Source organism: Cheilinus undulatus, linkage group 13 (genome assembly GCF_018320785.1).
Source record: "Cheilinus undulatus linkage group 13, ASM1832078v1, whole genome shotgun sequence".
NCBI classification, from domain to species: domain Eukaryota; kingdom Metazoa; phylum Chordata; class Actinopteri; order Labriformes; family Labridae; genus Cheilinus; species Cheilinus undulatus.
In genome coordinates this window covers 50,422,455-50,438,186 of record NC_054877.1, presented here as the reverse complement: position 1 = coordinate 50,438,186, position 15,732 = coordinate 50,422,455, and the positions used below count along the sequence as shown (strand labels likewise).

Here is a 15,732-nt window from a genome sequence, read left to right as displayed (position 1 = left end):
TTCCTGGTTGTTAGTGGTGTTCCTGTGGTAGAGGGCCTGATCATGGATGGATGTCAAAGGTCATTCAGTTCTTAGTTGTTAGTGGTGTTCCTGTGGTAGAGGGCCTGATCATGGATGGATGTCAAAGGTCATTCAGTTCCTGGTTGTTAGTGGTGTTCCTGTGGTAGAGGGCCTGATCATGGATGGATGTCAAAGGTCATTCAGTTCTTAGTTGTTAGTGGTGTTCCTGTGGTAGAGGGCCTGATCATGGATGGATGTCAAAGGTCATTCAGTTCTTAGTTGTTAGTGGTGTTCCTGTGGTAGAGGGCCTGATCATGGATGGATGTCAAAGGTCATTCAGTTCTTAGTTGTTAGTGGTGTTCCTGTGGTAGAGGGCCTGATCATGGATGGATGTCAAAGGTCATTCAGTTCTTAGTTGTTAGTGGTGTTCCTGTGGTAGAGGGCCTGATCATGGATGGATGTCAAAGGTCATTCAGTTCTTAGTTGTTAGTGCTGTTCCTGTGGTAGAGGGCCTGATCATGGATGGATTTCAAAGGTCATTCAGTTCTTAGTTGTTAGTGGTGTTCCTGTGGTAGAGGGCCTGATCATGGATGGATGTCAAAGGTCATTCAGTTCTTAGTTGTTAGTGGTGTTCCTGTGGTAGAGGGCCTGATCATGGATGGATGTCAAAGGTCATTCAGTTCTTAGTTGTTAGTGGTGTTCCTGTGGTAGAGGGCCTGATCATGGATGGATGTCAAAGGTCATTCAGTTCTTAGTTGTTAGTGGTGTTCCTGTGGTAGAGGGCCTGATCATGGATGGATGTCAAAGGTCATTCAGTTCCTGGTTGTTAGTGGTGTTCCTGTGGTAGAGGGCCTGATCATGGATGGATGTCAAAGGTCATTCAGTTCTTAGTTGTTAGTGGTGTTCCTGTGGTAGAGGGCCTGATCATGGATGGATGTCAAAGGTCATTCAGTTCCTGGTTGTTAGTGGTGTTCCTGTGGTAGAGGGCCTGATCATGGATGGATGTCAAAGGTCATTCAGTTCCTGGTTGTTAGTGGTGTTCCTGTGGTAGAGGGCCTGATCATGGATGGATGTCAAAGGTCATTCAGTTCCTGGTTGTTAGTGGTGTTCCTGTGGTAGAGGGCCTGATCATGGATGGATGTCAAAGGTCATTCAGTTCCTGGTTGTTAGTGGTGTTCCTGTGGTAGAGGGCCTGATCATGGATGGATGTCAAAGGTCATTCAGTTCCTGGTTGTTAGTGGTGTTCCTGTGGTAGAGGGCCTGATCATGGATGGATGTCAAAGGTCATTCAGTTCCTGGTTGTTAGTGGTGTTCCTGTGGTAGAGGGCCTGATCATGGATGGATGTCAAAGGTCATTCAGTTCCTGGTTGTTAGTGGTGTTCCTGTGGTAGAGGGCCTGATCATGGATGGATGTCAAAGGTCATTCAGTTCCTGGTTGTTAGTGGTGTTCCTGTGGTAGAGGGCCTGATCATGGATGGATGTCAAAGGTCATTCAGTTCTTAGTTGTTAGTGCTGTTCCTGTGGTAGAGGGCCTGATCATGGATGGATGTCAAAGGTCATTCAGTTCCTGGTTGTTAGTGGTGTTCCTGTGGTAGAGGGCCTGATCATGGATGGATGTCAAAGGTCATTCAGTTCCTGGTTGTTAGTGGTGTTCCTGTGGTAGAGGGCCTGATCATGGATGGATGTCAAAGGTCATTCAGTTCCTGGTTGTTAGTGGTGTTCCTGTGGTAGAGGGCCTGATCATGGATGGATGTCAAAGGTCATTCAGTTCTTAGTTGTTAGTGGTGTTCCTGTGGTAGAGGGCCTGATCATGGATGGATGTCAAAGGTCATTCAGTTCCTGGTTGTTAGTGGTGTTCCTGTGGTAGAGGGCCTGATCATGGATGGATGTCAAAGGTCATTCAGTTCTTAGTTGTTAGTGGTGTTCCTGTGGTAGAGGGCCTGATCATGGATGGATGTCAAAGGTCATTCAGTTCCTGGTTGTTAGTGGTGTTCCTGTGGTAGAGGGCCTGATCATGGATGGATGTCAAAGGTCATTCAGTTCCTGGTTGTTAGTGGTGTTCCTGTGGTAGAGGGCCTGATCATGGATGGATGTCAAAGGTCATTCAGTTCCTGGTTGTTAGTGGTGTTCCTGTGGTAGAGGGCCTGATCATGGATGGATGTCAAAGGTCATTCAGTTCCTGGTTGTTAGTGGTGTTCCTGTGGTAGAGGGCCTGATCATGGATGGATGTCAAAGGTCATTCAGTTCTTAGTTGTTAGTGGTGTTCCTGTGGTAGAGGGCCTGATCATGGATGGATGTCAAAGGTCATTCAGTTCCTGGTTGTTAGTGGTGTTCCTGTGGTAGAGGGCCTGATCATGGATGGATGTCAAAGGTCATTCAGTTCTTAGTTGTTAGTGGTGTTCCTGTGGTAGAGGGCCTGATCATGGATGGATGTCAAAGGTCATTCAGTTCCTGGTTGTTAGTGGTGTTCCTGTGGTAGAGGGCCTGATCATGGATAGATGTTCAAAGGTCATTCAGTTCTTAGTTGTTAGTGGTGTTCCTGTGGTAGAGGGCCTGATCATGGATGGATGTCAAAGGTCATTCAGTTCTTAGTTGTTAGTGGTGTTCCTGTGGTAGAGGGCCTGATCATGGATGGATGTCAAAGGTCATTCAGTTCTTAGTTGTTAGTGGTGTTCCTGTGGTAGAGGGCCTGATCATGGATGGATGTCAAAGGTCATTCAGTTCTTAGTTGTTAGTGGTGTTCCTGTGGTAGAGGGCCTGATCATGGATGGATGTCAAAGGTCATTCAGTTCCTGGTTGTTAGTGGTGTTCCTGTGGTAGAGGGCCTGATCATGGATGGATGTCAAAGGTCATTCAGTTCTTAGTTGTTAGTGGTGTTCCTGTGGTAGAGGGCCTGATCATGGATGGATGTCAAAGGTCATTCAGTTCCTGGTTGTTAGTGGTGTTCCTGTGGTAGAGGGCCTGATCATGGATGGATGTCAAAGGTCATTCAGTTCTTAGTTGTTAGTGGTGTTCCTGTGGTAGAGGGCCTGATCATGGATGGATGTCAAAGGTCATTCAGTTCCTGGTTGTTAGTGGTGTTCCTGTGGTAGAGGGCCTGATCATGGATGGATGTCAAAGGTCATTCAGTAACTGTTATTTAGAGGTGTTCCTGTGGTAGAGGGCCTGATCATGGATGGATGTCAAAGGTCATTCAGTTCCTGGTTGTTAGTGGTGTTCCTGTGGTAGAGGGCCTGATCATGGATGGATGTCAAAGGTCATTCAGTTCTTAGTTGTTAGTGGTGTTCCTGTGGTAGAGGGCCTGATCATGGATGGATGTCAAAGGTCATTCAGTTCCTGGTTGTTAGTGGTGTTCCTGTGGTAGAGGGCCTGATCATGGATGGATGTCAAAGGTCATTCAGTTCTTAGGTTGTTAGTGCTGTTCCTGTGGTAGAGGGCCTGATCATGGATGGATGTCAAAGGTCATTCAGTTCCTGGTTGTTAGTGCTGTGTTCCTGTGGTAGAGGGCCTGATCATGGATGGATGTCAAAGGTCATTCAGTTCCTGGTTGTTAGTGGTGTTCCTGTGGTAGAGGGCCTGATCATGGATGGATGTCAAAGGTCATTCAGTTCCTGGTTGTTAGTGGTGTTCCTGTGGTAGAGGGCCTGATCATGGATGGATGTCAAAGGTCATTCAGTTCCTGGTTGTTAGTGGTGTTCCTGTGGTAGAGGGCCTGATCATGGATGGATGTCAAAGGTCATTCAGTTCCTGGTTGTTAGTGGTGTTCCTGTGGTAGAGGGCCTGATCATGGATGGATGTCAAAGGTCATTCAGTTCCTGGTTGTTAGTGGTGTTCCTGTGGTAGAGGGCCTGATCATGGATGGATGTCAAAGGTCATTCAGTTCCTGGTTGTTAGTGGTGTTCCTGTGGTAGAGGGCCTGATCATGGATGGATGTCAAAGGTCATTCAGTTCCTGGTTGTTAGTGGTGTTCCTGTGGTAGAGGGCCTGATCATGGATGGATGTCAAAGGTCATTCAGTTCCTGGTTGTTAGTGGTGTTCCTGTGGTAGAGGGCCTTGGTTTTATCCAGAGCTGTCAGTGATGGGTTGTCGGGGGTGATGAACAGTTATAGGGTGGCCGTCCAGCCTGAGACCAGCTGGTGACCCCGTAGCTGCGTTTATATGGACACTTCTATTGGGGTGAATCTCTCCACCTGATTGGAAATGCTGCGTGTAAACATCTAAATCAACCCGATCAAAGCCCTTTCTGATTGAAAATCTAATCGCTGCAGAGGGGTGGTCTACACTTTTTCACGACCCAATCAGAGGGAAAGTTCTTCCATGTAAACGCCTTCACCCGATTGATCTGACACGTTCTTTCTGTGCATGCTCTTCGTCTTGACGTAACTGCGTGGTGACGTATTGTCGGGAGTCGTTCTCGCCAGCAGAAACGGGGGACTACACTCAGACGCCGGCAGTGGAGAAGCCAAGTCTCAGGGGATGTCGGCCTCAATGGGGGACGGAGAAATAACGGAGCAGCGGGACTATATACCACTGGAAACCAATAGCAACCATAAACCATGTGACCTGTGTGCCACATGGTTTATGGTTGCTAGTGGTGATCATTGGCGCGGTGGCTGCTCTTCCCACTAACAACGGGCACATATAAACACCCGATCGGATAGATCACACACAATGTACACACTTGACCCAAACATTTAATCGGGTTGATTTCAATCAGATTGGAATTAAAGTGTCCATGTAAACGTGACTAGTAAGACACAGGTGTCAAACTCAAGGCCCGGGGGCCAAATCTGGCCCCAGAACGATTATATCCGGCCTGCAAGATCATATCACATTAGTATTCTAACTGGCCCACCAGTATGAGGTCTGCAGATTTCCTCCAGTATAAAATGTAAACTTTAACTTGATTATTTAAAGTATCCTTGTTAAGACATAAAAATCTAAAAAAGTAAAGAGATTCCATAAAAACTCAAAATGTGGGGAAAGAAATTGTGTTTTTTTCATATTTGCAATTTTGCATCTCAAGATTACGACTCAGACTTATGATTTTGACTTTTCATTTCATGCTTTGACCTTTTCAACTCAGAATTTGGACTTTATATGTCACATTTTTATCTTTTAGATTCACAGTTTTAAATTTAAGTCATGCTTTGACCTTTTCAACTCCTTACTTTGGCTTTTTAATCCCATATTTTGAACTATCAGACTCACAATTTAAAACTGTAAATCATATTTTGACTTTAAACTCATGATTTCAACTTTCTCTTCATTTATCTGCCCTTCAAAAACATTTTTTTATTTTTAATATCGTGTTTTGATCTTTTGAACTACTAATTTTGAATTTTTATCTCAGATTTGAGCCTGAGGGGTGTGGGGGGGGGGGGCACGGATGCACCAGAGGCATCCTGTCATTGATCGTGTCACTGATCAGGTCATTGATCATGTCACTGATCAGGTCATTGATCATGTCACTGATCATGTCATTGATCATGTCACTGATCATGTCATTGATCATGTCATTGATCCTGTCATTGATCATGTCATTGATCCTGTCATTGATCATGTAACTGATCAGGTCATTGATCCTGTCATTGATCGTGTCATTGATCCTGTCATTGCTCATGTCATTGATCGTGTCATTGATCGTGTCATTGATCCTGTCATTGATCATGTCATTGATCCTGTCATTGATCATGTCATTGATCGTGTCATTGATCGTGTCATTGATCCTGTCATTGATCATGTCATTGATCCTGTCATTGATCATGTAACTGATCAGGTCATTGATCCTGTCATTGATCGTGTCATTGATCCTGTCATTGCTCATGTCATTGATCGTGTCATTGATCCTGTCATTGATCCTGTCATTGATCCTGTCATTGATCATGTCATTGATCCTGTCATTGATCATGTCATTGATCCTGTCATTGATCATGTCATTGATCCTGTCATTGATCATGTCATTGATCCTGTCATTGATCATGTCATTGATCATGTCATTGATCCTGTCATTGATCATGTCACTGATCAGGTCATTGATCATGTCATTGATCCTGTCATTGATCATGTCATTGATCCTGTCATTGATCATGTCACTGATCAGGTCATTGATCATGTCACTGATCAGGTCATTGATCATGTCATTGATCCTGTCATTGCTCATGTCATTGATCGTGTCATTGATCGTGTCATTGATCCTGTCATTGATCATGTCATTGATCCTGTCATTGATCATGTCACTGATCAGGTCATTGATCATGTCATTGATCCTGTCATTGCTCATGTCATTGATCGTGTCATTGATCGTGTCATTGATCCTGTCATTGATCATGTCATTGATCCTGTCATTGATCATGTAACTGATCAGGTCATTGATCCTGTCATTGATCGTGTCATTGATCCTGTCATTGATCATGTCATTGATCCTGTCATTGATCATGTCACTGATCAGGTCATTGATCATGTCATTGATCCTGTCATTGATCATGTCATTGATCCTGTCATTGATCATGTCACTGATCAGGTCATTGATCATGTCACTGATCAGGTCATTGATCGTGTCATTGATCATGTCATTGATCGTGTCATTGATCATGTCACTGATCAGGTCATTGATCATGTCATTGATCGTGTCATTGATCGTGTCATTGATCGTGTCACTGATCAGGTCATTGATCATGTCACTGATCAGGTCATTGATCGTGTCATTGATCCTGTCATTGATCATGTCATTGATCCTGTCATTGATCATGTCACTGATCAGGTCATTGATCATGTCACTGATCATGTCATTGATCATGTCATTGATCCTGTCATTGATCCTGTCATTGATCGTGCCATTGATCCTGTCATTGATCCTGTCATTGATCGTGTCACTGATCAGGTCATTGATCATGTCATTGATCAGGTCATTGATCATGTCATTGATCAGGTCACTGATCAGGTCATTGATCCTGTCATTGATCATGTCACTGATCAGGTCATTGATCATGTCACTGATCAGGTCATTGATCATGTCACTGATCCTGTCATTGATCGTGTCACTGATCCTGTCATTGATCGTGTCACTGATCCTGTCATTGATCGTGTCATTGATCGTGTCATTGATCCTGTCATTGATCGTGCCATTGATCCTGTCATTGATCCTGTCATTGATCCTGTCATTGATCGTGTCACTGATCAGGTCATTGATCATGTCATTGATCATGTCATTGATCCTGTCATTGATCGTGTCATTGATCATGTCATTGATCCTGTCATTGATCATGTCACTGATCAGGTCATTGATCATGTCATTGATCATGTCATTGATCCTGTCATTGATCGTGTCATTGATCATGTCATTGATCCTGTCATTGATCATGTCACTGATCATGTCATTGATCCTGTCATTGATCCTGTCATTGCTCATGTCATTGATCGTGTCATTGATCGTGTCATTGATCCTGTCATTGATCCTGTCATTGATCCTGTCATTGATCATGTAACTGATCAGGTCATTGATCCTGTCATTGATCGTGTCATTGATCCTGTCATTGATCCTGTCATTGATCATGTCACTGATCAGGTCATTGATCATGTCATTGATCCTGTCATTGATCATGTCATTGATCCTGTCATTGATCATGTCACTGATCAGGTCATTGATCATGTCACTGATCAGGTCATTGATCATGTCATTGATCCTGTCATTGCTCATGTCATTGATCGTGTCATTGATCCTGTCATTGATCATGTCATTGATCGTGTCATTGATCATGTCACTGATCAGGTCATTGATCGTGTCATTGATCGTGTCATTGATCGTGTCATTGATCGTGTCACTGATCAGGTCATTGATCATGTCACTGATCAGGTCATTGATCGTGTCATTGATCCTGTCACTGATCAGGTCATTGATCATGTCACTGATCAGGTCATTGATCGTGTCATTGATCCTGTCATTGATCATGTCACTGATCAGGTCATTGATCATGTCACTGATCAGGTCATTGATCATGTCACTGATCATGTCATTGATCATGTCATTGATCCTGTCATTGATCGTGCCATTGATCCTGTCATTGATCCTGTCATTGATCGTGTCACTGATCAGGTCATTGATCATGTCATTGATCATGTCATTGATCCTGTCATTGATCATGTCACTGATCAGGTCATTGATCCTGTCATTGATCATGTCACTGATCAGGTCATTGATCATGTCACTGATCAGGTCATTGATCATGTCACTGATCAGGTCATTGATCAGGTCACTGATCAGGTCATTGATCGTGTCACTGATCCTGTCATTGATCGTGTCACTGATCCTGTCATTGATCGTGTCATTGATCGTGTCATTGATCGTGCCATTGATCGTGTCACTGATCGTGTCATTGATCGTGTCATTGATCCTGTCATTGATCGTGCCATTGATCCTGTCATTGATCCTGTCATTGATCGTGTCACTGATCCTGTCATTGATCATGTCACTGATCGTGTCACTGATCGTGTCATTGATCCTGTCATTGATCCTGTCATTGATCGTGCCATTGATCGTGTCATTGATCCTGTCATTGATCGTGTCACTGATCAGGTCACTGATCATGTCACTGATCATGTCATTGATCATGTCATTGATCCTGTCATTGATCGTGCCATTGATCCTGTCATTGATCGTGTCATTGATCGTGCCATTGATCGTGCCATTGATCGTGTCATTGATCATGTCACTGATCAGGTCACTGATCATGTCACTGATCATGTCATTGATCCTGTCATTGATCGTGCCATTGATCCTGTCATTGATCGTGTCATTGATCGTGTCATTGATCAGGTCATTGATCGTGTCATTGATCGTGTCATTGATCCTGTCATTGATCGTGTCATTGATCGTGCCATTGATCGTGCCATTGATCGTGCCATTGATCCTGTCATTGATCCTGTCATTGATCATGTCATTGATCCTGTCACTGATCATGTCACTGATCAGGTCATCGATCGTGTCATCGATCGTGTCATTGATCGTGTCATTGATCGTGTCATTGATCATGTCATTGATCATGTCATTGATCCTGTCACTGATCATGTCACTGATCAGGTCATTGATCATGTCATTGATCATGTCATTGATCCTGTCATTGATCATGTCACTGATCAGGTCATTGATCATGTCATTGATCATGTCATTGATCGTGTCATTGATCGTGTCATTGATCGTGTCATTGATCATGTCATTGATCCTGTCATTGATCCTGTCATTGATCGTGTCATTGATCATGTCATTGATCCTGTCATTGATCCTGTCATTGATCGTGTCATTGATCCTGTCATTGATCCTGTCATTGATCCTGTCATTGATCGTGTCATTGATCGTGTCATTGATCCTGTCATTGATCGTGTCATTGATCAGGTCATTGATCATGTCACTGATCATGTCATTGATCATGTCATTGATCCTGTCATTGATCGTGCCATTGATCCTGTCATTGATCGTGTCATTGATCGTGCCATTGATCGTGTCACTGATCGTGTCACTGATCCTGTCATTGATCGTGTCACTGATCCTGTCATTGATCGTGTCACTGATCCTGTCATTGATCCTGTCATTGATCGTGTCATTGATCCTGTCATTGATCGTGTCATTGATCAGGTCATTGATCATGTCACTGATCATGTCATTGATCATGTCATTGATCCTGTCATTGATCGTGCCATTGATCCTGTCATTGATCGTGCCATTGATCCTGTCATTGATCGTGTCATTGATCGTGCCATTGATCCTGTCATTGATCATGTCACTGATCATGTCATTGATCCTGTCATTGATCGTGTCATTGATCCTGTCATTGATCGTGCCATTGATCGTGCCATTGATCCTGTCATTGATCCTGTCATTGATCCTGTCATTGATCCTGTCATTGATCCTGTCATTGATCGTGTCATTGATCGTGTCATTGATCGTGCCATTGATCCTGTCACTGATCGTGTCATTGATCTTGCCATTGATCCTGTCATTGATCCTGTCATTGATCCTGTCATTGATCGTGTCACTGATCGTGTCACTGACCCTGTCATTGATCGTGTCATTGATCCTGTCATTGATCCTGTCATTGATCCTGTCATTGATCGTGTCATTGATCGTGTCACTGATCGTGTCACTGATCCTGTCATTGATCGTGTCATTGATCCTGTCATTGATCGTGTCATTGATCCTGTCATTGATCGTGTCATTGATCGTGTCACTGATCCTGTCATTGATCCTGTCATTGATCCTGTCATTGATCGTGTCATTGATCGTGTCATTGATCCTTTCATTGATCCTGTTATTGATCCTGTCATTGATCGTGTCATTGATCGTGTCATTGATCCTGTCATTGATCGTGTCATTTATCCTGTCATTGATCGTGCCATTGATCGTGCCATTGATCCTGTCATTGATCGTGCCATTGATCGTGTCATTGATCCTGTCATTGATCCTGTCATTGATCGTGTCATTGATCTTGTCATTGATCGTGTCATTGATCCTGTCATTGATCCTGTCATTGATCGTGTCATTGATCGTGTCATTGATCGTGTCATTGATCCTGTCATTGATCGTGTCATTGATCCTGTCATTGATTGTGTCATTGATCCTGTCATTGATCCTGTCATTGATCCTGTCATTGATCGTGTCATTGATCGTGTCATTTATCCTGTCATTGATCGTGTTATGATCGTGTCATTGATCCTGTCATTGATCGTGTTATGATCGTGTCATTGATCCTGTCATTGATCCTGTCATTGATCCTGTCATTGATCGTGTTATGATCGTGTCACTGATCCTGTCATTGATCCTGTCATTGATCGTGTTATGATCGTGTCACTGATCCTGTTATTGATCCTGTCACTGATCCTGTCATTGATCGTGTCATTGATCGTGTCATTGATCCTGTCATTGATCGTGCCATTGATCCTGTCATTGATCCTGTCATTGATCGTGTCATTGATCCTGTCATTGATCGTGTCACTGATCCTGTCATTGATCGTGTCACTGATCGTGTCACTGATCCTGTCATTGATCCTGTCATTGATCGTGTCATTGATCGTGTCATTGATCTTGCCATTGATCCTGTCATTGATCCTGTCATTGATCGTGTCATTGATCGTGTCATTGATCTTGCCATTGATCCTGTCATTGATCCTGTCATTGATCGTGTCATTGATCCTGTCATTGATCGTGTCGTTGATCGTGCCGTTGATCGTGCCGTTGATCGTGCCGTTGATCCTGTCATTGATCGTGTCATTGATCGTGTCATTGATCGTGTCATTGATCGTGTCACTGATCGTGTCACTGATCCTGTCATTGATCCTGTCATTGATCCTGTCATTGATCGTGCCATTGATCGTGCCATTGATCGTGCCATTGATCGTGCCATTGATCGTGTCATTGATCGTGCCATTGATCGTGCCATTGATCCTGTCATTGATCCTGTCATTGATCGTGCCATTGATCCTGTCATTGATCGTGTCATTGATCTTGCCATTGATCCTGTCATTGATCGTGTCATTGATCGTGTCACTGATCGTGTCATTGATCCTGTCATTGATCCTGTCATTGATCGTGTCATTGATCCTGTCATTGATCCTGTCACTGATCGTGTCACTGATCGTGTCACTGATCGTGTCACTGATCCTGTCATTGATCCTGTCATTGATCCTGTCATTGATCGTGTCACTGATCGTGTCATTGATCGTGTCATTGATCGTGTCACTGATCGTGTCACTGATCCTGTCATTGATCCTGTCATTGATCCTGTCATTGATCGTGTCACTGATCGTGTCACTGATCGTGTCATTGATCGTGTCATTGATCGTGTCACTGATCGTGTCACTGATCGTGTCATTGATCCTGTCATTGATCCTGTCATTGATCGTGTCATTGATCGTGTCACTGATCGTGTCATTGATCCTGTCATTGATCGTGTCACTGATCCTGTCATTGATCCTGTCATTGATCCTGTCATTGATCGTGTCACTGATCGTGTCACTGATCGTGTCACTGATCGTGTCACTGATCGTGTCATTGATCGTGCCATTGATCGTGTCATTGATCGTGTCATTGATCCTGTCATTGATCGTGTCATTGATCCTGTCATTGATCGTGTCATTGATCGTGCCATTGATCCTGTCATTGATCCTGTCATTGATCGTGTCATTGATCGTGTCACTGATCCTGTCATTGATCCTGTCATTGATCCTGTCATTGATCGTGTCATCGATCGTGCCATTGATCCTGTCATTGATCCTGTCATTGATCGTGTCATTGATCGTGTCACTGATCCTGTCATTGATCGTGTCATTGATCCTGTCATTGACAGTGTCATTGATCGTGTCATTGATCCTGTCACTGATCCTGTCATTGATCGTGTCATTGATCCTGTCATTGATCGTGTCATTGATCCTGTCATTGACAGTGTCATTGATCGTGTCACTGATCCTGTCATTGATCGTGTCATTGATCCTGTCACTGATCCTGTCATTGATCGTGTCACTGATCCTGTCATTGATCGTGTCATTGATCCTGTCACTGATCCTGTCACTGATCGTGTCATTGACCGTGTCATTGATCGTGCCATTGATCCTGTCACTGATCCTGTCATTGATCCTGTCATTGATCATGTCATTTTAATTACAATTATCATAAATGTAAAACTTTATTTGTATGGCACATTTTGGGAGCACGGTTACTGTCCGCCTTGTTTTTGTGAATGGATGTCATAATAACATGTAGGGTTTGTTTCACACTGACAGAACATGATTGAGTCAATAATAAAGGCTATGTGTGTGGGCACGAGCGAGTGTGTTCACGCACTCCCTCTGGCATCAATGTTAATTTTTCTTCTTTTTTTTTTCATTTTTGCAAATATATCCCTCATATATGATATGTGCTGTGAAATGTGTAATATTCGATTATTTCACACAAATGTATCAATTTCATAGAAGTCCTTAATTTCATCCTTCTACTGTTGAGGTCAGTTTCCTGTTTATCCAGATATTTTGCATACGGCAGGGTCAGAGCTGCCGTGGAGGTGCGCACATTTTCCCATCAAGTTTGTTTTTTATAAATCCCAAACGTTACTTACAAGTGACGTACGCTTTCTTTTGTGCGTGCGCTGCGTTTATAAATGAGGCCCCTGGTCTGACCTGAACTTGGTGTGTTTCAGAATCGACTGTGGCAGAGAGATCACCGAGACTTCAGAGCCGTGCAGCCAGACGCTGCATGCTACAACGAGGTGAGTCTGATCCACAGACCACCAACAGTTCCAGGGTTAGAGGGACAGGATGGACGGGGAATTAACTACAGACCACCAACAGTTCCAGGGTTAGAGGGACAGGATGGACGGGGATTTAACAACAGACCACCAACAGTTCCAGGGTTAGAGGGACAGGATGGACGGGGATTTAACAACAGACCACCAACAGTTCCAGGGTTAGAGGGACAGGATGGACGGGGAATTAACAACAGACCACCAACAGTTCCAGGGTTAGAGGGACAGGATGGACGGGGATTTAACAACAGACCACCAACAGTTCCAGGGTTAGAGGGACAGGATGGACGGGGAATTAACTACAGACCACCAACAGTTCCAGGGTTAGAGGGACAGGATGGACGGGGATTTAACAACAGACCACCAACAGTTCCAGGGTTAGAGGGACAGGATGGACGGGGAATTAACTACAGACCACCAACAGTTCCAGGGTTAGAGGGACAGGATGGACGGGGAATTAACAACAGACCACCAACAGTTCCAGGGTTAGAGGGACAGGATGGACGGGGATTTAACAACAGACCACCAACAGTTCCAGGGTTAGAGGGACAGGATGGACGGGGAATTAACTACAGACCACCAACAGTTCCAGGGTTAGAGGGACAGGATGGACGGGGATTTAACAACAGACCACCAACAGTTCCAGGGTTAGAGGGACAGGATGGACGGGGAATTAACTACAGACCACCAACAGTTCCAGGGTTAGAGGGACAGGATGGACGGGAAATTAACTACAGACCACCAACAGTTCCAGGGTTAGAGGGACAGGATGGACGGGGAATTAACTACAGACCACCAACAGTTCCGGGGTTAGAGGGACAGGATGGACGGGGATTTAACAACAGACCACCAACAGTTCCAGGGTTAGAGGGACAGGATGGACGGGGATTTAACAACAGACCACCAACAGTTCCAGGGTTAGAAGGACAGGATGGACGGGGATTTAACAACAGACCACCAACAGTTCCAGGGTTAGAGGGACAGGATGGACAGGTTTTTCTTAATCATCTCTGAGTGTAATTAGTAAGCCATGTGGGTTTTTTAAAATGTTGTAAAATCACCTCATGAGTAAAGCTTCTCCATGTTGTTCTTGTGTCTCTCCTCAGCTGGTTCCTCCCGTCGGCATGCTGAACAACCCGATGAACGCCGTCACCACAAAGTTTGTCCGAACCTCCACCAACAAAGTCAAGTGTCCCGTATTTGTGATCAGGGTGAGCTGCTGTCACATCACTTCCTGTCATACATTCTGGTGTCAAAATAAGACAAAGATCCATCACCACTTAGGTTTTAATTGTGAAGGTTTGTTGTGTATAATATAGGACTGAACACTATGAAAAATGTACAATGGTGGTTGTTTTTCCTCGTGGTGCAAATGCAATATAAATTGTTCAATGAAGAGAATGGTCATTCTCTAACGTGTAGTGGTTAAACAGCCTGGTCTAATTGGATAAAATACTGCAGTGATATTTTAATGTTTGGTGTAAACACTCCTTTTTGCGTGTTTCCTGTTAATAGTGGACTCCTGAAGGCCGCCGTCTGGTCACCGGGGCATCCAGTGGAGAGTTCACTTTGTGGAACGGGCTCACCTTCAACTTTGAGACCATCCTACAGGTAAACACTGACCTGCTCACCCTTGTACCTGTCTGTCTACAGGTTAGCTTTACATATTCTGTTCACACGGGCTCAAAGTGTGTAGTAATGTGTGAAGAGTTAAGTGTTGGTCTGGAGAAAAGGGTGACATCATCATCAAGACAGGATGGAATGTTTCGTAAACTGTAAATGATGATGTCATCAAAGGCAGATGGTGGAATGTTTTATAAACTTTAGTGGATGTCCTGATCATCAAAGAAATGATGGAATGTTAAAAAAAAAATTCTGATGTTGACATCATCCTTTAAAGTTTATGTAACATTCAGCCCTGTGCCTTTGATGATGACGTCATCCTTTTAAGATTATGTAACATTCAGCCCTGTGCCTTTGATGATGACATCATCCTCTGAAAATTATCTAACATTCAGCCCTGTGCCTTTGATGATGACGTCATCCTTTTAAGATTATGTAACATTCAGCCCTGTGCCTTTGATGATGACGTCATCCTTTTAAGATTATGTAACATTCAGCCCTGTGCCTTTGATGATGACGTCATCCTTTTAAGATTATGTAACATTCAGCCCTGTGCCTTTGATGACGATATCATCCTCTGAAAATGATCTAACATTCAGCCCTGTGCCTTTGATGATGATGATGATGTCATCCTTTGAAAATGATCCAACAATTAGCCCTGTGCCTTTGATGATGATGATGATGTCATCCTTTGAAAATGATCATTCAGCCCTGTGCCTTTGATGATGATGTCATCCTTTGAAAATGATCATTCAGCCCTGTGCCTTTGATGATGACGTCATCCTTTTAAGATTATGTAACATTCAGCCCTGTGACTTTG

The 15,732-nt window shown here is 43.8% G+C and overlaps 1 protein-coding gene across 2 annotated transcripts in view; it reads left to right on the top strand.

The window, feature by feature from the left end:
* The window catches only part of wdr33 (WD repeat domain 33), a 74,195-nt gene that overhangs the window by 12,367 nt on the left and 46,096 nt on the right, over positions 1-15,732 (top strand). For both annotated transcript variants that reach the window (XM_041803322.1, XM_041803321.1), the window contains exons 3-5: positions 13,185-13,253; positions 14,396-14,500; positions 14,805-14,900. In XM_041803322.1, coding sequence (XP_041659256.1) covers positions 13,185-13,253; positions 14,396-14,500; positions 14,805-14,900 — 270 coding nt within the window. The remainder of the gene's footprint in view (positions 1-13,184; positions 13,254-14,395; positions 14,501-14,804; positions 14,901-15,732) is intronic.